This window comes from Vipera ursinii (assembly GCF_947247035.1).
Source record: "Vipera ursinii genome assembly, chromosome: Z".
Classification (NCBI taxonomy): Eukaryota; Metazoa; Chordata; class Lepidosauria; order Squamata; family Viperidae; genus Vipera; species Vipera ursinii.
The window spans coordinates 40,373,056-40,399,424 of NC_139517.1; the positions used below are offsets into that span (position 1 = coordinate 40,373,056).

Below are 26,369 nucleotides of genomic sequence, written 5' to 3' on the forward strand. Positions count from 1 at the left end.
TCTTTTTAATTTTTGTATCCTGTATTTTTTATGTATGCCCTGTTCACCGCCCTGAGTCCTTCGGGAGAAGGGCGGTATACAAATACAATAAAACTAAACTAAACTAAACTAAACTATATAACACCACTACTTTGTGAGCCAATATGGTTCTAGACATAATTAAAGGCACTGGTTGACACCTTTACAGCCCTTCTGTCAATGCTGCTAACATTGGATGTTCTTGTTTTGACAAAAGATGAAGAAGCATCTATTTTATATTTCTACTTGTGTATCACTTTTAGAGTTAAAGTTAGATGAAGATGGGAGGGGGAAGAAAGAATATGCATGGGGGATTAGTTAGACATAATAACATAGCAGCAGAGCATTTTCAAGGTTGTATGTAATAAGAGGCGATAAGAACTGGGGGTTAAGCTAAGGAGGAAAAACTTACCTTTCAAACTAATTGTACAATGTGAATTATGATGGCAACTAAAGAAGGGAACTATGCTTTAATATTATTGTGCTCAGGGGAGGGGAATCCAGATTTCAGCTTTAACCAAGTATTGCCGACGTTATATTGCTCTAATAAAGACTTTCAAGGACTGGGTTACTTGAGTGATCACCTCACCCTAGTTTTTTCTATCTGCCTGATGCAGTTTGGCAGGATGGGCGTGCTTTGGATCCCATTGGCTAAAGACTGTTTGTTGGCAGGGTCCAGAAGGTGTCCCTTTGTGTTATAGTGCCCACCCTATGAAACCTTCTCCCACTGGAGACAAGAAGGCCCCAACCCTCCTGGCTTTTCATAACGTTCTGAAGGCCTGGTTCTGTGTCTGGATCTAGATCCCTGAGTGTGTGAAGGAATCTATCTCCTAGGATCTAGCTGTATTAATGCTATACACTATGATGTTTTCCTTGGCTGCTATGCCTTTTTAATTTTTGTATTTGTGGTTGTAACTGTTTTATTTTTATTTGATTATTTTTTTTTGCTGCCTAGAGCTACTTGTTAAGATGGGCAGCTATACAAATGAATAAAATGAAATAAAACTCATGAAATTCACTAGATTTTTTTACATGATATTAAAAAAGATTATTGACTATGCTAAAGCCTTTGATTGTATGGATCACAACAAACTGTGGCAAGTTCTTAAAGAGATGGGAGTACCAGATCATCTTATTTGTCTCTTGAGAAACCTATATGTGGGTCAAGAAGCAACAGTGAGAACTGGACACGGAACCACTGATTGGTTCAAAATTGGGAATGGAGTCCGGCAAGGCTGTATACTGTCACCCTGCCTATTTAACTTATATGCAGAGCACATCATGAGAAAGGCAGGGCTAGATGAATCAAAAGTTGGAATTAAGATTGCCGGGGGAAATATCAACAACCTAAGGAATGCAGATGATACCATTCTAATGGCAGAAAGTGAACTAAAGAGCCTCTTCTTGCGGATGAAGAAGGAGAATGCAAAAGTTGGGTTGAAACTTAACATTAAGAAAACCATGATCATGGCATCCGGCCCTCTCAATTCCTGGCAAATAGATGGGGAAGAAATGGAGGTAGTGACAGATTTCCAAGATCACTGCAGATGGGGACTGCAGCCAAGAAATTAAAAGACGCTTGCTCCTGGGGAGGAAAGCCATGGCAAATCTAGACAGCACAATAAAAAGCAGAGACATCACCCTGCCAACAAAAGTGTGTATAGTCAAGGCTATGGGCTTCCCAGTTGCAATGTATGGCTGTGAAAGTTGGACCATAAGAAAGACTGACCGCCAAAGAATTAAGGCCTTTGAACTATGGTGCTGGAGAAGACTCCTGCGAGTCCCTTGGACTGCAAGGTGATCAAACCTGTCAGTTCTAGAGGAGATCAATCCTGACTGCTCTTTAGAAGGTAGATCCTGAAGTTGAAACTCAAATACTTTGGCCACCTAATGAGAAGGAAGGACTCACTGGAGAAGAGCCTAATGCTGGGAAAGATTGAGGGCAATAGAAGAAGGGGACGACAGAGAATGAGGTGGCTGGATGGAGTCACTGAAGCAGTAGGCGTGAGCTTAAATGGACTCCAGAAGATGGTAGAGGACAGGAAGGCCTGGAGGAATGTTGTCCATGGGGTCATGATGGGTCAGACATGACTTTGCAACTAACAACAACAATTAAGAAAGAAATATATCATTCTGTCTGCACATATTTAAGATGAAGAGGGAACAGGAATACACATTTAGCAATCTTTAGAACTACAGTTTATAAATTTTAGCATTAGAGATAGGGGATCTGAGGTGTTTGAGATGCTTCTAGGCTGTCACACCCTTCATCTCTGATTTTTGGCCAAGTTGGCCCAGGATGATAGGAGTTAACCTCAGTTGCAGCTAGGGAACTCAGGTTTGTTTAACAAGATTGAACTTTTAGTGATTCTTCTGACTAGAGAACTTACTCATAGCATGGGTTTTCAATGGCCTCTGGAGGAGAAATGTACATGTAAGGGGACAGGGGTTTGTCCACAAAAGCTCCAAAGCCAATCCTCAGGTTGCTGGTCACTTTGCGCATTTCCATGGCTAGCTTGGTACCTAAGTTCTGGATATTGCGGAGGTCATCCTTCATGGAGTTAGACAAATCCATTAGATAGTAGATGTCCACGGGATAATCTTCCACCTGGCGCACTTGTATTGAGAAAGTTTGGGAGTCATCTGAAATAGCAAAATTAGACAAGGGCTGAAAGACTAAAGATGAGGGATGTTTTTCCAAAGATTTCAACTTAGTCTACTCTTTCCAAATGCTTGATTTACTAAAGTCACATTGTTACAGGCTTCGGTTATCATAAATGAACGCAAATATGCACAAGTTAGATCTCATAGGCATTCCTGTGAAATAAAAATAATGGGTGGCTGCTACCAAATGCTTTACCAAGAAGTATGTCCACATTCTTAACAACAACAACCTTGTTTATGTCTGCTTTTTGGCCTTGAAAGCCAAAGAGCAGTAGGCCTTTCTAGTAAATGAAGGTTTAAAGACTGGACATGTCCAGTATAGTAGCCATTTTTAAATAGCAGCTGCATTTTTTTAAAAATCCCATTTATATCCCGCCCTTCTCCGAAGACTCCGGGCGGCTTACAATCTAAAGCACAAATCAATGTGCTTAGCAATAGCCTTCATTCTATGTATATGCCTGCTTATTAGGGCTTTCGCCCCCCCCCCAAGTATGCCCATAAGATCTCAAATGTTGACTTCCATTGCTAGAGGGTAATATGTCCATCCTGAATAAATAGCTAATTGTCAACGTAGCTCTGAAGCTATCATAGGACAACTCTGAAACTATCAGGCTATCATCATATTGTCTCTGACTATTAGACCATGTTTGCAGCATTATCAGTTCAAGTGAAGCAGTCCTTCAAACTCATAGTAGATGCTTTCTTGTCTATTTCTTACTGTTTCTCTAGAGATGGTGAGGAATTAATGCAAGCCTTTCTGTGGGTAAATCAAGTAGTGTATCTGATTTTACCTGGACGCAGGTGGAGTTCAATCTTCTGTGGAGTCATTTGGGTGATGTCACTCCCTGATCCTTTGGCACTGAGAGGTCTGGCCTCCAGTATGGAGGTGTGGCTGACTGGATACTCTATAAAATCATTTGTGCAACCATTCTGAAGGAGATTTTCCATTAAGTCACAGCGAGAGAAAGCATTTGGTATATCCTGTTGGAGGGTGAACTGAAAGAACAATAAGATTTTGGAATTGAGAAGTTCTCAAAGTCCAATTTAATGATGTTGATGCTAAATATTATTTTTTTAAATAATATTTGACAAAGTAGACCACAACCTACTGCTTAGTAAGCTAGAAAAAGGTGGGATAGATAACACCACCACCAGATGGATTTGTAGCTGCCTGACAAACTATACTAAGTGAGTAGTCCTCAATGGTACTACATCTACGTGGAGATAAGTAAGCAGCGGGGTACCACAAGGCTACATCTTAGGCCCAGTACTCTTCAATATCTTTATCAATGACTTAGATGAGGGAATAGAAGGGGAACTCATCAAATTTGCAGATGACACTAAACTGGCAGGAATAGCCAACACCCCAGAAGATAAGCACAGGATCCAAAAAGATCTTGACAAACTTGAACAATGGGCCCTATCCAACAAAATGAGTTTTAATGTGGAGAAAAGCAAAGTTTTACATTTAGGCAGGAAAAAAAATCAAAGGTACAAGTACAGATTAGGTGAGACCTGGATCAAAAACAGTAACTGTGAGAGGGACTTTGGAGTCCTAGTGGACAATCACTTGAATATGAGCCAGCTGTGTGTAGCTGCAGCCAAAAATGCTAATACAATCCTGGGTTGTATAAACAGAGGCATAGAATCAAGATCATGCAAAGTAATAGTACCGCTTTATAAAACCCTGCAACCAATTTTGGTCACCATACTACAAAAAAGATGTTGAGACCTTGGAAAAAGTTCAGAGAAGAGCAACTAAAATGATCAAAGGTCAGGAGACTAAAACATATGAAGAATGGCTGCAGTAATCAGGTTTGGCTAGTCTAAGGAAAATAAGTAATAGGGGAGACATGATGGCAGTATTCAAGTATTTAAGGGGTATTCAAGAAGAGGGCGTCAAACTATTTTCCAAAGCACCAGAGGGCAAGACAAGAAACAATGGTTGGAAACTAACCAAAGAGAGAAGCAACCTGGAATTAAGGAGAATCTTCCTAACAGTGAGGACAATCAACCAGTGGAACAGCTTGCTTCCGGAAATTGTGGCTGCTCCATCACTGGAGATTTTAAAGAAGAGACTAGACCGTCACTTGTCTGAAATGGTATAGGTTCTCCTGCTTGAGCAGGGGGCTGGACTAGAAGACCTCCAAAGTCTATTCTATTCTGTTCTGTTCTGTTCTGTTCTGTTCTGTTCTATTCTATTCTGCAGATAAACACAGAAAAACAGCTGGAAAGCCCAATTTTCAGAGTTGATTATCATCCTTTCTTTGCTTAATTACTAACTTTGGTATTTGTATACTATAATTTTGTAATAAAAAGTAAAAATATAGAGCAAGTATTTTTAAAACATTAACAAGTATGCATTTATTGTAAAATAAAACCACAAATAATTCAAATGAATAAACCATTTCTTGGAAAATTATAACGGAAGCAAATTTCAATTTTTCAATTCAATTCAATTTTCTTTCTTTCTTTTTTTTATTGAAAAGTTTTATAAAAGTTACAATGTTATCCCATCCCAACCCCACCCCTAAACCCCCCTCCCCCTCCCCCACTTCCCAAAGCTGATTACAGGGTTACAAATATATAGTAATCATAATCTAATTAACATTGAGCGACTATATAAATAAGAAAATACATAATACACTTTAACCCGCCTATAACATGATTACACTCTAAAAATATCCAACTTATAAAAAAAAATAAGGGAAAAAATATTTAAATTATAACAATCTAAAATTTACTCATAAGCTGAATGGAACTTTTTAGTCCCATATTTTTTCGGAATATAATCTATCCATCTTCTCCAAACAGAAATGTATCTTTCTTTCAATTCAATTTTCAATGTTTCAATTTTTTATGAAGATAAATTATAGTACTTAAGGCACATGAGATAAATAAATTTTGGATTAAATATAAAAAGAGCTATATTCCTTAGTTTATGGGATCTGCAGTAGGTCTTTCCTGCCATAATGAATGGGGCAGGTCAATCCCATTGGGAAAAGATGGTTCCTCAGATATCCTGGACTCAGGCTATGGAGGGCTTTAAATTCAACACTTTGAATTGGATTTGGAAACTGACTGGCAAGTCAACACCAACTTGATAGCATATAATGAATTAATCCTTTGAAAACAGATATTATATACAAGATAATCTAAAACTTAGTCATCAGTAGGCGATAGATAGATAGATAGATAGATAGATAGATAGATAGATAGATAATCAAACAGACACACAAAATGAATGAATGAAACCTAAAGAGGGGCAAGATTTAACTTCAACAAGAAATTAAAAACCAATATCACTATTGAATAGTGATTTATTTATTTATTTAGCGTATGGCTGGTCACACACAGAATTAAAAGCACTTTATATTTACAAGTTAGAACAGCTAAAACAATTTTTTTTTTAAAAAAGAAGCAGTGCCTCCTGGGTGGTGCTAAATGAGTAACAGACGGACTGGTAGCCAGACATCCGCGAGGATCTCCTGGCTTCACACAGAACTCCACAGTCCTTTTAAGGACTAAAAAATAGCAGAAATAACAGAAATAACAGATTGAATAGTGATTATAAGTTACTTATAATGTCTCAAGCAGATTGTAAATAATTCTGAAGAATTTATTAATGAAGATCAATGTATATTTTACAGTTAAAAAATAATGCCAGAAAGGTGACTGACATTATAGAACACTTGGAACAGCATAATGAAAAACAAGATGAATTATTATTTTAGATGGAAAGAAAGGTTTTGACAATTTAAATTGACTTTTTTATTTAAAGTTTTTGAATTTGGAGAGAATTTTATAAAATGGGTAAAATCAACTTATACATCACAGAAAGCAGAAACAATTTTTGTTAATAGAGATATAAGAAAACCTTGTGAGAGACAAAACGGAACTACATAAGGTTATCCATTATTTCCGTTTTTGAAGTTTTAAATGGAAATATAAGGTACAATGAAAGTGCATAGGAAAATAGATGTAAAAAAAAATTAAAAATACAAGTTGAGAGCTTTTACAGATGATTTAATGCTGGTTTTGGAAAATACTTTAAAGGTGATTGAATTATTAATGAGAAAATTAAAAGAATTTGTTGCTTCAGGTGCTTTTAAAATTAATAAACAGAAGATGGTAACAAATATATGAAGAGGTAAGATCTAGCTGAATTGATGAACAAGATGTGTTTTAAGATTGAAAAAAATAAAAAAATATTTGTTTATTAATTTGACAAATATGAATTACATGTTGTTACAAAATAATTATGTTAAAATATGAAATGAAGTTTAAAAAATTACATTAAGAAAGGAAAAATTAAATTGTCATTATTAGGAAGAATTTCTGTGATTAAGATGAATATTCTACCCAGAATGGTGTTTTTTTTTAGACCATATGTGTTTTAACAATTAATGTATTTAAATAATGGCAGAAAGAAAGAAAAATTGCATAAGGGTAAAAAGAGTGAGTTTGATCTAAGGTATTACAAGATGCTAATGAAAAATGAAATTTGGATATATCTAATTTGAAATTATATTTTGCAGTTTGTTGATTAATTTATATGAAAGATTAATGTATATAATAGATGCTGAGAAATAGAAAATTATTGGGAGTTAGAAGGAGATGATTTGAGGTTTGGGTGGCAGAATTATTTGTGGTATGTCAATGTAGTTTTTAAAGATCACTTTGTTAGACATGCCATATTGAGGAAATGGAATATATATAAATCCAGAAAGTAGTTTTCATTACAGGAAGCATATTGTAGAAGAGAAATGATACTTGAGTATAAGCCGAATTTTTCAGCCCACTTTTTGGGCTGAAAAATTCCACTTCGGCTTATACTCCAGTCAACAAAAAAACTTACCAAGGACTTGTGCGCGGCCGAGGCTTTGGTGCTTCCGGGATCGCGCGCACCTCTCCCAAGCCACCGCCGTCCGGAGACCTGCCGAAGCACCTCCCCAAACCTCCCCAAACGTCGGCAGGTCTCCGGACCTCTGCGCCATGCCTGCCTGCTTCTTTCCGCTGCGGCATGCAGGCAAATCCTGCTAAAGGGATTTTCCCCCCCACTGGATCCGCGCTCCGCAAGCCTCTGCCGGCGGCAGGGCGCGGATCCAGCCGGCGGCAGAGGCTTGTGGAGCACGGATCCAGCCTCCGCCGGCATGCAGGCAAATCCTGGTAAAGGGCTTTTCCCCCCCACTGGATCCACGCTCCGCAAGCCTCTGCTGGCGGCAGGGCGCGGATCCAGCCGGCGGCAGAGGCTTGTGGAGCACGGATCCAGCCTCCGCCGGCATGCAGGCAAATCCTGCTAAAGGGCTTTTCCCCCCCCACTGGATCCGCGCTCCGCAAGCCTCTGCCGGTGGCAGGGCGCGGATCCAGCCGGCGGCAGAGGCTTGCAGAGCGCGGATCCAGCCAGCGGCAGAGGCTTGTGGAGCACGGATCCAGCCTCCGGCGGCGGCAGAGGCTTGCGGAACGCGGATCCAGCCGCCGGCGACAGAGGCTCGATCCGCCGTTCTGCAAGCCTCCGCCACCGGTTAATACCCTGTATTCAGCTCTGGGAAGTGGGGGGAAGGGGGAGAGAGGGGGAGTTTGGGAGGAGGGGGAGGGGGAGCTCCACGGTGCAAAAATAAAGCCCTGCCGCTCTTCGCGTTGCTTGCCCGACTGGCTGTCACGGGACCACACGGATCGCCTCGCTCCCACCGGCAGCTGATTCCTTCGAGTTTGGTCTCGAGCGATTTTGCATTTTCTCCAGTGCTGAAAGCCACTCGGCGGATCCCAGCCTCGGCTTATACTTGAGTCAAGAACTTTTTCCAGTTTTGGGGGGTAAAATTAGGGGTCTCGGCTTATACTCGAGTCGGCTTATACTCAAGTATATACGGTAGTTATTTTATAATAACACAGTAATATTTTCATAGGGAGAGGTCAAAATAAAATCAGAAGATCTGACCATAAGAGGTACTATTATTAGAAAGATTTAAAGGAGATAAAAAGAAGTTTTGATTTTGAACAGTGTAAGAATTAATCCGAAACTGAATTATCTATAAATGATGAATATGTTATTGCTAAGTGAATGCTGTTCTAATTTTCAAAGGATTATTGTCTATACTAGACATTCAACCCCAATAGTTTACACTGGAAAGAAAACCAGCTTAATTTCAATCTTAATTAAGAAAATTTCTCTAATTAAGGAGAACATTTGGAATAGAAATTTAGAGAGAGACTTCGGAATACTCTTATCACAATAATTATACTCATTTGTGCGTCAGGTTCTAAAAGAGCTTCTCACAAGCTGACAAGGAGTGTGTTGGCTCACATGGTAGGCCACTGGGTTGGAGATTAGGAGGCCCACATTTGAGACCCAAGTGCTGTTGCATGGTAGGGTGAGCTCCTGTCACTTGCTTCGGCTCCTTGATGGGGACATGAAAGGAGCCACCAAGGGCATCCCCTAGGCCAGGGGTAGGCAACCTTGGCTCTCTTATGACTCGTGGATTTCAACTCCCAGAATTCCTGAGCCAGCCATACTGGCTCAGGAATTCTGGGAGTTGAAGTTCACGGGTCATAAAAGAGCCAAGGTTCCTACTCCTGCCGTAGGCAATGGTGATGTCACTAGCTAATCTTTTCAACCCAGAATTACCTTAAACAGTAATTCTGACACAAACTCATACAACCTGATAAGATAATCCTTGACTTATGATTGCAATTATATCAATAATTTCAGTCAAAAGTCATGACTGGACCCAATTTTACGACTGTTTTTATGTGTTCACTAAGTGAATCATATAATCATTAAGTCGAAATCCATTCTCCTGAATGGGTGTTTTTTGTCAGAAACTGGCAAAAAAACCTCACAATGTGTGATCATATGACCATATGATGCTACGACCAGTCATAAATGTGAGCCAGTTACCAAGTGTCTAAAATACAGTCATGTGACTATGGGGGAAGGGGGGATGGAATGACATTTTACAATTGCCAGAAATGCTTTATGGGTTGAAAAGCACCCTTTTCCAAGGTCATTGTAATTCCAAACAGTTGGTAAATAATCAGATGTAAGTCAAGGATTACCTATATCTTCCTGATGTGTTCACCACTTATTCCATTGGGTATGTAGGATAGGGAATAATCAGGGCTTTTTTTCTCATAGAACGCTCAGAACGGCATTCCAGAACCTTTTTTTGAAAAAAAAAAAACCAAACAAAAAAACAAACAAACAACATAGCTTCCTTATTGGTTTTCCTAAGACTACTGCAGGGCTAGCAATCTTGGCTCTTTTTTATGACTCGTGGACTTCAACTCCCAGAAATCCTGAGCCAGCCATGCTGAGGGGAAAGGGAGAGGTTTCCAAGCTGAGGCATGCTGGCTCAGGAATTCTGGGAGTTGAAGTCCTTGAGTCATAAAAGAGCCTGCACTAGAGGAGGACATTAAAATTATTTACAGGATTACTTCTTTAGGAACTAAACTTTTAGAATCCAAAATGTTTCTCTGGGATCAGTAACGCAACAGGGATTGCTTTTTCCTTCCAGTAACATATACAATACCTAAAACCAGTTTATTGCATTTGGCAATTGTACTAAAAAAATCTCATTCATTTAATTTGAAATCAAGTAAAAAATTGATTTAAATTATTTTATTAAAACAAATTAATGGCAATTCTTTTATAAAAAGTTGCCTCAAACAAAATGAGTTTGACATGCCTGCTCTAGATAGTTGAATGCTCCAAAATAAATTCTAGACCAGGCCTGTACATGCAGCCTACCAAGCACCCTTGGACAGAGCACAGACTTTTTTTTTAAAGTAATAAAATCACCACCACTGCCCTGAAAGTCATGTTGCCTAGTGCCTCCATGGCTTACCATGACCACAAGCTCCAACACTGTAGATGCTCCTCTAGTCACCAAATCATTGATTAGCCCACCAGCATTCCTTTGCAGACCGCAAAGATTTTTAATTTATCAGTGTGGGTCTTTCCTTTCTACAAGATAATATAATAATAATAATAATAATAATAATAATAATAATAATAATAATAATAATAAGAAGAAGAAGAAGAAGAAGAAGAAGAAGAAGAAGAAGTAGTTGGAAGGGACCTTGGAGGTCATCTACTCCAACCCCCTGCTCAGGCAGGAAACCCTATACCATTTCAGACAAATGGCTGGCCAGTCTCTTCTTAAAAACTTCCAGTGTTGGAGCATTCACCACTTCTGGAGGCAGGTTGTTCCACTGGTTAGTTGTTCTAACTGTCAGGAAATTTCTCCTTAGTTCTAGGTTGCTTCTCTCCTTGACTAGTTTCCACCCGTTGCATTTGATTTTTCCTGCCTAAATGTAGAACCTTACTTTTTTCACAATTGAATTTCATTTTGTTAGATAGTGCCCAGTATTCAAGTCTGTCTAGATCCTCCTGTATCTTAAGCCTATCTTCTGGAGTATTGGCTATTCCTGCCAGCTTGGTGTTGTCTGCAAATTTGATGAGTTCCCCATCTATCCCCTCATCCAAATCGTTGATGAAGATGTTGAACAGCTGCACAGACCTCTTCTAGATTTTCCTCTTGCCTTTCCGAGTTAACTCATTGGTCTGTCATTGAGCAAGAATTGACTTTGTAGGGAAGCATATTATCATTTGATGTATATTTAACATATATTCTACCTTTATCTACCAATTATATAATATTTGTATGCAATCCACATGGTGAGGTTTGGGGAAACTTACAATAGAAAAAATATATTTTTAAAATCAGATTAAAACATTGCATGGTCCGCACCTCCTCCGTTGCCCGCATTGCGCAGCCCCGCCATATAGAGTGGGCTCTGCTGCTCCCACATTACCAGCTGTGCAGGCTCTGGCCCCAGGGAGAGGAGCCTGCCGCCAACACCTTTCACACCTGTGACTGCAGAAGCACCGCCCCCCCACCCCCCCGCCTCCTGCGCCCACCAAGATGAGAGTTCCGGCACCTTTTTTTTTTTTTTTAGAAAAAAAGCACTGGGAATAATAAAGGTTGTAGTCCAACATATGTGGAAAATACCATTATCCAATCTATGCTGTAGAACAAGATCAGGGAAGTGAGAACTAGGCAGACTTTGTGTATGTTCATTGTACGTTTTGGAATAAAGAATCTTTGTAGGAGGTATTTCCAACTATCATTAATATTGAGTTCACGAGCATAGATTCTTTTGGAATGATTTGAAATTCTTCTTTCCAGATTTCTTACAATAACACGAATGGAAAAGCCGGTATTAGAAAATAATTCACACATTAATTAAATTAAAATCAATTTGATTTTATTAAAAATGGCCATTTCTGCAGGCATAAAAATCATAAAAAAGTGAAACATAGGATTGGCTGAAATGTATTCAAATACAAAATTATGTCTGCATCCCCACATGAATCTCTGTGCTCTAGTTATAAAGCATGTTGTAGCTTCTTCCCCCCCTGCCACAGACACACTTTTTTTTGGCAGCCTTTAATAAACTATACTGACTTGCTGCATCCTATTAACCTCTGAAAAAATGCCAGGAAATATTGCTTTTTTGTTTTGGAGGCAAAATTCCCTAAACCTGTATACTGCAGTGCTTAGTCACCATTCCAAAACGCTGGCTCAAAACAGAAAACTGTCTCGCCCAAAGACTTATCATTTCCTTCAGCACAGAAGGGAGAGGACATAAGACCAAAAAAGGAATAAGCACCAGAATGCAGCAAGGCAGATACTATGGAAAGGAAAGCAGAAAAGCAGAGGACATGGAAAGGAAATACAGAATCAACCTGAGACTTAGAGATATTGGTGTGGTTCCTCAGGGGGAAAAAAAAACACATCATCCACGTTTTCAATGACATTTTTCCAAGAATAGACTTACACTAAAATAGGTTTTGAATTGCCATATTTAGTTTTAAGGAAATAAACATCTTGGTACATTTAGTACAGGGGTCAGCAACCTGAAACAGTGAAAGAGCCACTCGGAACCGGTTCCCTCACAGAAGAGAGCAGTGGGAATTCACTTCTATATTATTGTCAAGAAAATTACATGGACGTGTCCATGAAGCACCAGGAGTGAAATTTAACTGAAAATAACCTTAGGATAAAGATTGAGAATTTTGGCTATGGGCCAAATATTGCTTTTGAAGAATTCTGTTAAAGAACACATTAAATTGAGCTGTGGCTCAAGAGGTAAAAACAACTGCCTAATGTGCAATCAGCCCAGGTTCGAATCTCAGAAGGGTATGGCTGACTGATGAAAACTAATAAGTTAGAAATGCATTTCAGTCTCCCTTAATTCTTTGTTAGTAATTTACACAAAATATATGAGCTGTCCGGTGTGACTACTGCCTGTTCGATGGCCTTCAAGATAGGCTGAAAACAGGAAATAAAGATTTGCCCCATGTTTGGGGCCTAACAAGGTAATCTAAATAGTTAACATTTGATACACACACACACACATACACATATATATATATATGTGTGTGTGTGTGTGTGTGTGTGTGTGTGTGTCAAATACTTGTTAACTATTTAGATTACCTTGCTAGGCCCCAAACATGGGACAAATCCTTATTTCCTGTTTCAGCCTGTCTTGAAGGCCATCGAACAAGGCAGTAGTCTCACCGGTGACAGCTTATATATATATATATATATATATATATATATATATATATATATATATATATATATATATATATATATATATATATATATATATATATATATATATATATATATGTATATATATATGTATATGTATATGTATATGTATATGTATATGTATATGTATATGTATATGTATATGTATATGTATATGTATATGTATATGTATATGTACAGTATATGTATATGTATATGTATATGTATATGATGTATATGTTTCTTAGGATGGTGGATATTTTTCTGTCTGTGTAGAATGCTGTTTTGATGTTGTGTTTTTGGAGGACCTTGCTGATTCTGTCTGTCCTCCAAAAACACAACATCAAAACAGCATTCTACACAGACAGAAAAATATCCACCATCCTAAGAAACCCCAAGGACATAATTGGGTTAGAAAACCAAGGAGTATACGAAATCCCATGCACCACCTGCCCCACCACATACATCGGACAGACCAACAGAAGAATAACTGCACGCATTGAAGAGCACAAAAACTCACTCAGAAAGGGAGAACAAACTTCATCCCTGGTCCAACACTTTGAAGCCACGGGACATGAAATTGATTTTAAAAAAACCAAAACTATCGCCAAAATTGAACATTTTAACAACAGAATAATCAGAGAAGCCATTGAGATAGAAAAACACCCCCACAGCATGAATAAACGAGATGATACCTCTCGTCTACCAGCCATTTGGAAACCCGCCTTGATTGACAGACGAGGCCCAACCACCAAGAATGATACCAGACCCAAACTCATGATAACATCACATGACATCACCACCACACAACCATTCAAAAAGCAAATCCGAACCCACAACGATAAAGACACACAACCACAAAACAGAAACCTAACTACAGCTGCAACATCAGCCACTTTAAACCCCTCCAAACCACACAATAAGCAAACTGACACCCACTATAAAAACATGGCACCACCACAAACACGAAGCCGAACAAAAGCAGCACAACTCACCAGCTCAGGTCTGGAGCTGGCAGCTGAGACCAGCCCATCCACTCAGAACACCCCCCCACCCAATCAGAACACACCCACCATTCAAAACACACTCCCACCCAATCAGAACACACTTGGTCCCCTACCCAATCAGAGCACACCTCCACAGAACACACCCCCTCTGGCAGTTTAAAAAAGAGGAACAAACAGCCACATGCTTCTCCCAGAAGAAGGAAGCTAAAGCCTGATGATGACGGATGGGATTCCGTCGAAACGTTGCGCCTACACCTCTAGTTCTACGCGGGGAAAAACCCGTAAAACCAAGGATCCACATACAGGCACCCGCGAAAACCTCAGAAAACAAATATATATATATATATTTATATATATATAAATTCAAAATCTTATTTCAATTCCATCTGGTCCCTTAGTTGATGTGCAACTTTCCAAAGTCAATGTTCTAATCATCCTTCTGCTGTTTACTTCAAAAAAGAGATTTTTTTTTTAAAAAAAGTCCATAAATTTATATTTAAAACTTTTTTCACTTAAAAATGTGGTTAAAAGAACTTGTTGCCTCAAAGGTTCCTAATAGCTGAAAAGCAATTAATAAGCAATTTCCAAAAGTAATTAGAAAAGGAAACCCTGTGTCCAGAAAGACACCAACTTCTGGGGAAGAAATGGTGAACTGAAAACAGGTCTGCTGAGAATGGAGCTGATGACCATGGTGGAATGAAGAGCCAGAAAGTGGATTGGCTTCTTCTGATTAATCTCAGGATAAGATATTTTGGATCAAGTGCCCCAGCAATTGCTCCTCATGAGGAGACTATAGGATAGCGATCTCTGGTGGGCTTAGAGCAATATTCTGTTTCAAGCATGTCCATTCCCCCTTGCTTACAAAAATAAATAGGGATAGTGAGGAGAACTATTAAGAATGGTAAATTAGTGCATTATTCCCCATGGCAGCAAATATATGAATGGGCATATTTCCTCAGCACAGCCATTTTGTGAGAGTAGCCTTGGGTTAATCTCAAAATTCTAGAGATGTCCATTTGTTCAAATCATTCAAGAATCTCTATCCTAAACTGTGATACTGTAAAAATAGGTTGGTTGAAATGTTGTATTGCAAAGAAACAATCATATCTCATAGCAGCCAAGAGCAACTGAGCAACTTTGCTCTGTGTGTGCATGTCCAAAATACACGTAGAATTGGAACTGAACTGATCATAAAGGAGTTTTTGTTAAAGACGTCTGGATTTATACAGTGTACTAAGCTGTGATTTGCTAACTGGCTGTTGACTATATCACAGTTGGATGAACGGTGACATCCACAGCTAATAGGCCCCTCTGTAACCATACTGCAAACTTTTGGAATCTATCCACCCCAAAATGACAGCACTGTGTGTGTTTGTGTGTGAATAAATAATAAAGCCTTTTTGCTTTAAGATAACCAATCATCCCCAGTGAATAATGTAAAATTTTCAACCTTAGCCCTCCACTGTTGTCACTGAATTATTATTCTGCTGCAATTCTCAGAAGTTTTTTTTTAAAAAAATTAAGTACAGAAACAGCGATCTATTTAGCATTTTGAAGCATTCAAAGCATTTCATGTACATTATGATTGTAAGGTTTGCTCTCATACTGTTAGGGTGAGTGAATATTTATTATTTTTATGTTTATAGCTAGGAACAACGAAGGAAAGAGCAGCTGAGAAAGTGGCTTTAGATCATCTAGAATACTTCTAGCCAAGATTTTTCCCCCATATACAAGTAGTCCTTGACTTACAATCACAACTGGGACCAGAATTTCATTCACTAAGAGATGCAGTAATAAAGTTAGATGTCATCTGACCCCATCACTTAGCCACCACAATCCCAGCATTTCCATCTGATGTTGTTGACCAAGAATCACAAACTGATGGATTCCTGGGGTGCCACAGAGGGATGGGAAAGTCCTGGGAGGCCCAATGGAGACCAGTTGGAGATGCAGTGCAGTGCAAAGCCATAGCTGCCAATTGAAGCTTCAGTCAGCCAAGCAGTATGGCACAAAGCTTCTCTGCCCAATGAAGTCTTGACTACCCCACCCAGTTCAGCAGCACTTATGACTGCAGGGGCACTGCAACTCTCCCCACCTAACTATCCTCCCCTGACCTATGTCCTTTTGGCTGTCCTGTACAGTGACTCAGTGCCTGTGCTGGGGCTGAGTCTCAACCAGTTGCCACTGCCTGTAGGCTTGTACTTCATCCCTAGCCCCACTGAGAAATGCTATCTCAGGTTTCAATTATGGCCTTTAATGGCAATACCATTATGCAAAGTTCTAGTTACCCCGCTGCTCTGTGGCTAACCAACTCTGCTGCACCCCAATGACTACTACCATCTCATGCTGTTCTCCAAGCCACATGTACCATTTTTTTCTTCAAGATGTGCATCCCATTCCTTCTCTGAACTGTGGGTACCATTCTCATAGTCCTTCAAAAAAAGTTATGGCCTTCCCCCAGTGCACTATTTGGAGAATGGCAGCAGCCATTTCCCAGGAGCCCCTGGGGAAGACCAGAAGTTTTTCAAAAGATCATGAGAATGGGATGCATGGCTAGAACAAGACATGATCAGGGAAGAAAATTAGTTGGGTGGCATTGCAGCACCTCTGGAGTCACAAGTCACAAGGGGAAGTGCTGCCAAGTATCAAAATTTTGACTATGTGATCATGGGGTGCTGCAATGGCTATAACTTTGGACATTGTTCATGAGTCCATTTTTACACCACTCTAATTTCAAATAGTCACTGAATGAATGATTGTAAGTTGAAGATTACCTGTAATCATAGTATCTCATATACAGAATTATATAAATCATAAGAATGATCTTGCCTTTCCCTTGCAATCTTTCTATTTTTTTTCATCATTTCTTCAGTCATGATTCTCATGAGAAGAATTCCATCAAACAGGAAAAGGTGAAATAGTGCTACAGTCCTCCTCTGATTGATTACTATTAGAACTGAACTTCTGCAAGCAACCCTGGAAAAGTGATGGATGAAGTAAGATTTGACCCAGAGCCTTTTTGATGTACAGTGTAGCCAAATTTTTGCTAACTGTAACTCTACTATATCAGCTTTTCTTCCCGCACAAGAGATAAAATTTTATTTTTTGTATATATGTATCCATAAATATATTTACTTGATTTTGGCATTTGACTTTATGAGTGAAATGGATGGTCTCTAGATCTGATAAATAAATAAAAATACTTTTGAGTGATTCCCTGCACAAAAGTATTAACTGGATTAGTGTATTTTATTCTAGACTGTTCATCATGGCAATGGTTCAGAGCCAAATACTACTAAAGCAATTTCTCCAATTTCTGAGCTCTTGCATCTATTGACATCACTGCTTTATGATTTTTTTGTGGGGAGGTGCTGTAAGGAGCACTTGTGAGCAATCTTAGTTCTTGCTTTGACCTGGAGAGGAGTTCAGAGAGCCAATGCCATTGATTAATTCCTCTTTTTGCCATGGCTGTTGGCTTCACTCATTTCAATTTGTAATCTTTTCTCTGGTTTCCAACAAAGTCTCAGAGCTCTGGGAACTGGGAGAAAATTGTCTCACCTGAGTGGCAGTTTGGAACTTTCAAATAATCACTGTGTTCAGTCATTTCCTCTCTTAATCACTTCTGGAACTGGCTTTTTAACTGGTTTATAGACATTAAGGGCAAATTTCATTATACTACTATACTGATTGTCCTTCAAGCCTCAGTGAAAGAAACACCATGTAAGTTTAAGGACTTAAAAAAATACTCAGAAATAAGCAGCAAAAGATTGATTAGAACCAGGGCTTTTTTTCTCACAGAACACTCATAATGGCGTTCTGGCACCTTTTTTTGCAAAAAAAAAAAAAAAAAAGCTCCCTCTATTCTTGGCTATTTTTTATGACTCGTGGACTTCAACTCCCAGAAATCCTGAGCCAGCCATGCTGAGGGGAAAGAGAGAGGTTTCCAAGCTGAGCCATGCTGGCTCAGGAATTCTGGGAGTTGAAGTCCTTCAGTCATAAAAGAGCCAAGGTTGCCTATTCTGCACTAGAGGAGTACATTAAAATTATTTACAAGGTTACTTTTTTAGGAACTAAACTTTTAGAATCTAAACAGCTAATTCAAAAAAGCCAACAGGAAAGAACCTCACATTTTTCATCTGCTTCTGTCTTTTGGAAGGTAAAATTAGATAACAAAATAATCTATTTCCTATGTTAACATCTCTGCAATGAAATCAATAAAGGTAACAGGAAATAAATGAGAAACATTTTTCTCAATGTAATATGTCTAATTTAGCTGATGCTAGAAAAAATAGTATCTTTTGTATATACTCTATTACAAGTAAACCACTTTAAATTAAACAATTCTTAAGAATGAAATATTATTAATTTGGACTTTACTTTTACTGTTTGGACTGTTGTGTGTTTAGATTATTTAGATTATTTAGAATCTAGTTATGTTGCACTTCAGTCTAAATAATTAACCTAGAATATACATTATATAATGTTTTCCATAGTGAGCTTAACATCAATAACAACATTTATTAAAAAGGCTAAAATAATTTCTGGTGGTATTAGGTAAAAAGTAAAGGTTCCCCCGCACATGCGTGCTAGTCGTTTCTGACTCTAGGGGCCGGTGCTCATCTCCATTTCAAAGCCGAAGAGCCAGCGCTTGTCCGAGGATGTCTCTGTGGTCATGTGGCTGGCATGACTAGACTCCAAAGGTGCACGGAATGCTGTTACCTTCCCACCGTAGTGGTCCCTATTTTTCTACTTGCATTTTTATGTGCTTTCGAACTACTAGGTTGGCAGAAGCTGGGATGAGTAACAGGCGCTCACTCTGTTATGCAGCACTCGGGATTCGACCCACCAAACTGCCAACCTTCTGATCGACAAGCTCAGCGTCCTAACCCACTGAGCCACCGCGTCCCTTCTGGTGGTATTATCTGTACATTAAAATTTTGTTTAGTCACAATCTTTCACTGTGCAGTGTTGCACAGGCAAGTTGTCTGCAGCCAAGGCAGGAATTTTGCAACTCTTCCTGCTGCCCAACTACACCATCTTAACTAGGTAAGTAAGATATTATTTGTAAATAGCATGGCAATAAACAATTTAGGCTGCATTTACATTAGGGCTTTTCAACCTTTTCAGAAATTGTACCACTTTTAGGACATGACAATATTCAACCACCACCACTGCTTAACAAGGTGTCAAAAACTTGATGATTAAAAAAAAGGGGGGGTATTTTGGATTTATTTATTTATTTATTTGATTTTATTGGTTAGATTCATTTATTGTTATAGAAATGGCTAGTTTATAAAATTATAGAAAAGCAAAAAGTTGAGGTTCAATGTTAATGCTTCCTTCTACTCCTGTAACAGAGGAAGTCAGAAGTCAGTGTCTTTTCTTTTTCCCTTCTCCCCCTCACTTTCCCCTTTTTCTCTCACTCTTCGCTCGCAAAAGCCCCCCACTCACTCACACTTTGCTCATAAAAACCTCCAGTCGCTCTCACTCATTCCTCCATCTCTTTCAAAGGCACCTCATTCAGTCTCTCCCCCACTCACTCCGTCTCTATCAAAGGCCTCTTGCTCGCTTGCTCACTTACTGCCCCATCGCTTCCAAATGCCATTTGCTCATTCACTCACAAACTTTCTGTCCCGTCACTTCCAAATGCTTCCATACGCCACTTGCTTGCTCACTCACTTACTGCATTTGGAAGCAATGGGGCAGTAAGTGAACGAGTGCCAGTGCTGGAGGCCATCAGATGTTTGGCGCTGGTGACCACTGCCATGAGGAACACAGCTCTGGGTCGGGGTTCGGAACAGCTCTGGGTGGGGGCTCAGTACGGGCCAGGGCGTGGCAACTGCAGGGAGGGGAATCCCCATGGCGGCTGTGGGGAGAGAAATCACTGCGGCATGTGGCTCTGAGCCGCAGGGGTGGGGGTGCAAAGGACGGGCGGCAATGCCGTAGCAAGACACCAGCATCGCTCCCAGTGACAGCACCTCTGAGTTCCAGCACCTTTTTTTTTTTTTTTAGAAAAAAAGCACTGATTAGAACAAATTGATTTTGGAATGTTACAAATAGACTAAGGAGTCACATGGACTGGAGATAAGATTTTGAAACTAATTCTAAGAATGCTTCCTGTGGGTTGCTTTATATATATAAAGATTTTAAATTTAAGGGTAAAAATGCGGATTAGAGAAAAGCATGGTCAGAGGAGACCTTGAAGGCCGGTCCCTAGAGGCAACAAGAAGAACTAAACAGTGTAATAAAGGAGGAGAAAAACATTAATACAGGATGGGGAAAAATATCTTAACTGGAAGAATTCAAAGATACTTGGCAACAATGTACTCAGAACTTTCTCTTAAGATCATCTGCTACTGTAAAATGGGTTTTAAAAATGAGATAGAAGAGGATATAATTAAGAATCATGCTGCTTTGGATATGGATTTAAAAATGACAGACTACAAGAATACAAGGACAAAGATGTTTTATATGACTTACAAATGAAACAAGCTAATGTTTTAATAGCTAAAAGAGACACACACAGATAATAAATCCCAAGAATGAGTTGGGTATGTGGATTTCAACTCAGAAGATTTACCGGGACATCTTTTTTTATCTTGGACTTACAAAAGTGATATGTTATACTTATGAAGGGATTTCTGGGAATAGATAAAGACAAAATGAAAAGAAATAGCTTTTGAGACATTGCTTTAAAGGAATAATAAACATCAACATACTGAAAGACAAAAAAAGAATATAAAGTTCTCTTTATCATTATTTATTTTTCGCCAGTAGCTTTTAATGAGCTTTTGTTGACAGGGACTGAATGACAGGGCTCTAAAGATTTGTTTATAGATATGATATGAGAAAAGATATTTTTTCTGTATTTTTAAAGAACATGATAAGCTGCGGTGTTAAAACTCAAAGAATGAGTTAATCATGCAAAGGAGTTTCTGAGAGGAGTTGAAGAGAACACGATAAGAGATTGACTTGTGGGATAATATTTGACGGGTTACTAAAGATCAAGATTTTCAGTACCGGTATGTTGTTTCTGATAGCTCTAACACATTTTTTTCTTGATTAAGTTTTAAGGATTTATTTATAGATATAAGATATGGAAAGAAGTGATTTTCTCTTGTTCTTTTAGAGAAAATGATGTTATTGTGTAAAATAAAGAAATATGAAATTGATTTAGAGAACTATATATGTCTGTTTGTGTACTTATATGTGTGTGCACGTATATGTGTTTTTTTTCTTTTAATGGACTTGCTGATTAAGATTGATTGATGAGGATTTATTTGTTAATAGATAAAAGATGAGATATGGGATGAAAATATCTTTGGCTGAAATGTTAGAAAAGGTAATAAGTTACTGAAATTGTGAATGACTGAAAGGAGAAGTCATTTCTTTATATATCTTTTTTCTTTATATTTTCCCTTCTCTTTTTCTTCTCTCCGCACGTTTAACTTTTCTTTTATATATTTTTCTTTGTATTTTTTTATATTTGTACGGTATTTTAAATTTTAATAAAAATATTGCCATAAATCATAGTTTGTACACATATTTAATAAAATCCACAAATATTGTATATGAGCCTAAACTTCACACTAAGATAGACCTTTGTTTATAAATTTTAGCAATTGGATTCACATAGGACCTTAATCCCAAATCAAACAGATTACAATTCAGTTTAGCATAATCTGGGAATCCAACCATCAAGTGTGTGTTTCTGCAGAATTATTTGCAAATATGTTTGGTTATTGTTTATTTCAACAACAAATATGTTATTTTTTATTTCAACAACAAATATGTTATTTTTTTTCTTTCGACCCCAAACCACCCCAGTGATGCCCTCAACGTGATGTCCCATTGCCTGGAGGCGGTTCGGGTCTGGATGGGGAGGAACAGACTTCAGCTCAACCCCGACAAGACCGAGTGGCTTTGCATACCTTCATCCCGGGTCTATTTGGATATTCCATCTCTTTCTATGGGGGGTGAATTATTACCCCCCGTAGATAGGGCTCGCAACTTGGGAGTCCTCCTAGATTCACGGCTCACCTTGGAAGATCACATGGTGGCTGTGACTAGGGGGGCTTTCGCCCAGGTTCGCCCGGTGCGCCAGTTGCAGCCCTATCTAAGCCGGGATGATTTATGCACGGTCACTCACGCGCTCGTGACCTCTCGTCTAGACTACTGCAACGCTCTCTACATGGGGCTTCCCTTGAGGACCACCCGGAGGCTCCAACTGGTACAGAATGCAGCCGCGAGAGTTGTGTTGGGAGTCTCCCGATACTCCCATGTTACACCTCTGCTCCGTGAGCTGCATTGGTTGCCAGTTGTCTTCCGGGTGAGATTCAAGGTGCTAGTAATGGTGTTTAAAGCCCTACATGGCAGGGGTCCGGAGTACCTTAGGGAACACCTGCTGCCGGCGTCTACTTCCCTCCGCCCTGTGCGGTCCCACAGAGAGGGCCTCCTCAGGGTGCCACCGGTCAGAGAATGTCGGCTGGTGGCCCCCAGGGGGAGATCCTTCTCTGTGGGCGCCCCGGAGCTATGGAACCAGTTACCGGTTGAGCTCCGGACGGCGCCCGATCTGCGCTCCTTTCGCCGCGATCTGAAAACATACTTGTTCGAGCAAGCCGGCCTGGCCTGAGGGGGGATTGGTGGGGTTTTTTACTATTATTACTGGGGTTTTTTACCATGTATCAACTGTATTTTTAATCGGGCATGTATTTAATTATCTTTTAGTTTTTGTAAATTTCTGTGTTTTATTCTTGCCCTGTACACCGCCCTGAGTCCTTCGGGAGAAGGGCGGTATAGAAATATTAATAAATTAAATTAAATTAAATTAAATTTTTACATATTTATATAAAAATATTGTTATGATTGGTGGTCAAAACAATAAACATACTGATTGATTGACAAGGAAAAATAAAATCACAAATGCTAAAATATTCTGTAGGGAAACACACTAAGAGCACTTCTGAGGAACTTTTCAGAGATTAGTGGTTCAAATACTTCTACAATTGCTATCTCATTATTTTGTAAAGCAAAGTTTTTCAAACATTAGACTGCTGTTTCTTTTACATTTTTATGTCTCAATTGCAAAAATACCTTAGCACATCAGATGAGTTTCTGCATATCTTAGTCACAAAGTGCATTGTGGGACTTCATTACAGCCTTGCATAAATTGAGAATGCAACAGAATACGCTTTGGGTATTTCCAGATAAAAAGCTCCTAGTATTATTGCATCATTTCCTTTTAAAAAAAAAATGGTAAAAGAAAATGGAAGGCGTCCCAGGGAACTACAGGAGAGTTACAAATGGAAAACAACATGGTCAACTTCCTTTGTAAAATCATGTGAGCAAGAGCAGACAATTACACAGGAAAATTATCATCTGGAAACACTTCTGTGCAACTGAACGTTGCAAACAAAGCCATTCAGAGCTAAATAGCCATTTCTTGTCTGCCACTGAGGAACATGCTTGCAAGGAAATTGAGTGTTCCCAGATACCTCATGAAATCCAGAATTCATTGTCAGATCTTGCTCTTACTACTTAGCCTGCTCAGATCAATTCAGTTAAAAATCTTTCCAAGAGAGAATTTATTTTTCTATGGTTTCTGCCCTAGTATGAGCATGCCCTTTTCCTATTTTTATCTCCATATCTTATTATTATGTTTGGTTTTAATTCTAACATTTGAGAAAATGTGCGTTGTAAATGAAAAGCAGCAAATCCTGTTCATCCCCTCATTCTTTATTTTAAAATGTTAGCAATAGCACTTTTATTGGAATGATTTTATTAGGAAAAAAATATGGAAAAAGGAAGGGGAAAATCTCATTTGTTAAATTAAATCAACATGTTAGGAAATTGCTTGGCTAATAAGTTTTGCACTTGGAAGGGCCTGGTTTTTGGCAAGAAGCAGGAGATGCCTCTGTTAATTCTTACATCTCTTCAGTGAACTGTCTCGGGACCCAGCCAGAAAAATATTGCCATTTTTGGAAGCTTTCTCAGAGGTAAAACAATTCTGTAGCCATAGCTGCTGTCTAGGAAAATGAAAAATGGAACCAGCTGGCAGAGTAGGCAGAAGTGTTGACGTATTGGCCTGAGTTAGTCAACTTTTTTTTTTTAAAAAAAGAACATCTCCAACATGTTATATAGTAAACTGGCAAGTAATTCTGGCATAAAGCCTTGTGGTCCAGCCATCACAAACCGACAAATATCTCTTCTTGTGAACAACAGCCAGAATGTCTCACAAGCTCTATTAAACCCACGAGATGCTCAAATTCAAATTTACTTATTACAGCCCTGAATAATAAATAATAATAATTTTAAATTATATTTTAAATAATAATAATAAATTTATTATTCAAGATATTGAACAAAAGAAATACTACATCCTTCTATGTACAGTATATGTACCTGTTTATGAGAAAAAACAATATGTATAATTGAGTCTAAAACTAAGTGAAAATACAAGAACTAAAATAAATCCAAATAAAATAGCATTGTAAGAGGTTCTAATCCTAAGTAATGCTATGGCATATCATATGAATGGTAGCAGAGAACTGGGTGATGTAAGAGGATATTTTTGAGTCGTCTGAGTGTAATAGCATTAAATCATACTCCTTACCTGGAAATGTCTTCAAAATAGGATGTATAAGAGTTTGCTAGAATTATATAGGTAACAGTCTAGAGATGGTCTAGAGATTCTGTTGAACTATCACCACATGATCCTAATCAAAGATGCATAGGAATACCCTTAAAACATCCAAGAAGGACTGCTAAAAGCATAATATCCAAACTTGCTAAAGTGAAGGCCGCATGAAATTTTAAAATTGGAAGGGGTAATAAACATGTAGCTGGTAAAGATCCTCTCAGAAGCAAATAATAAATATTGGGGTGTGATACTTTACTTAGACCTGTTTGGAGATCTGTATTTCAGATTTATTGCCTAAGGGCAGTTCTAGCATTATTAAAGTCTAATATACACAGACTTTCCATAAAGAAGTCCAGCAACCAAATTTTACCTAGGGCTTTTAAAGCCATGATTATTTTAAATGATCTCTAAATATTAAAGGGGCCAAACCTATAAGGAGTAAAAAATACTTTAGCCAGAAATTAAATAGGAGAAAACATGCCCTGGCACCATTGAAACTATGCCTGTTTCCACTTGATAATATTTGAAACCATCAAAATGGCTCCAATAAATATATTTTAAATTATTTCAATAATATTAAGCTTTGCAGGGGGTGGGATTTGGGAGCTATAGAGAAACTGTGGAATTATCATGGTTTGAAAGACATTGCAGGCTGCAGGAACATAATACCTTTTGAATGGTAAAATCTTACAATAGTTGTACAAAAAAAGATAGACCTTTGTTTATAAGGAAGTGTGAAATTGTACTCCAATAAATGCCATTTATTTGGCATTTGTAGATTTTATGATATTGTTGGGCAAAAACTATGACTGTGGTTTTTAAATAATTTGTTAATAATTGTTAACTCTGTAGAATAAAGCTAATGCTCTAATTGTTTTTCATATTCCCACTTATGAAGCAGTCATAATAACAATACCATCGGCATATAGTAGTTGAATGAATGGATGGATGGTGAGCTGTAACAGTGAATGCTTGAATTATTGGATTTAGATATAAATTGAAGAGTAATTGGGTTAATATACAACTTTGTTTTATACCTGTTGGAACTGTTTAGATAGATATCCCCACAGAGTACACCTAAGTGTTGAAACCGAATGACTGGATAAACAGCCTTTCACTTTTCAGACTGTCCCACAGTCTCTTCCTTGGTATTAAATCAAAAGTTGATTTAAAACCAACAAAGGTTGCAGAAAAGGGAGCTTTAACAGGGCACAAATACTTTTCTGCCAGGTGGTATATAACCAAAAAATGTTGATCCTTCCTCTCTAAATCCATCCTGTTTTTAGCAATAATATTTTTATTTTGTACACAATCCATGAGATAGAAAACTGAGGTAAACTAATGTTACATAGGAACTTCCCCTCTTCACTTTTTTATGGATATCATTTGTGTATGGAGGCTGGTTCCAGGCAGTTATATCTGCCTCTTTGAGTGAGGGTAGTT

General features: G+C 38.5%; 1 protein-coding gene across 1 annotated transcript in view; it reads right to left on the reverse strand.

Moving 5' to 3' along the window:
• The window catches only part of ITGB3 (integrin subunit beta 3), a 100,737-nt gene that overhangs the window by 48,070 nt on the left and 26,298 nt on the right, over positions 1-26,369 (reverse strand). The window contains exons 3-4 of the mRNA XM_083378261.1: positions 3,474-3,678; positions 2,409-2,661 (exon numbers count right to left, since the gene is read on the reverse strand). Of these exons, the coding sequence (XP_083234387.1) occupies positions 2,409-2,661; positions 3,474-3,678 (458 nt within the window). The remainder of the gene's footprint in view (positions 1-2,408; positions 2,662-3,473; positions 3,679-26,369) is intronic.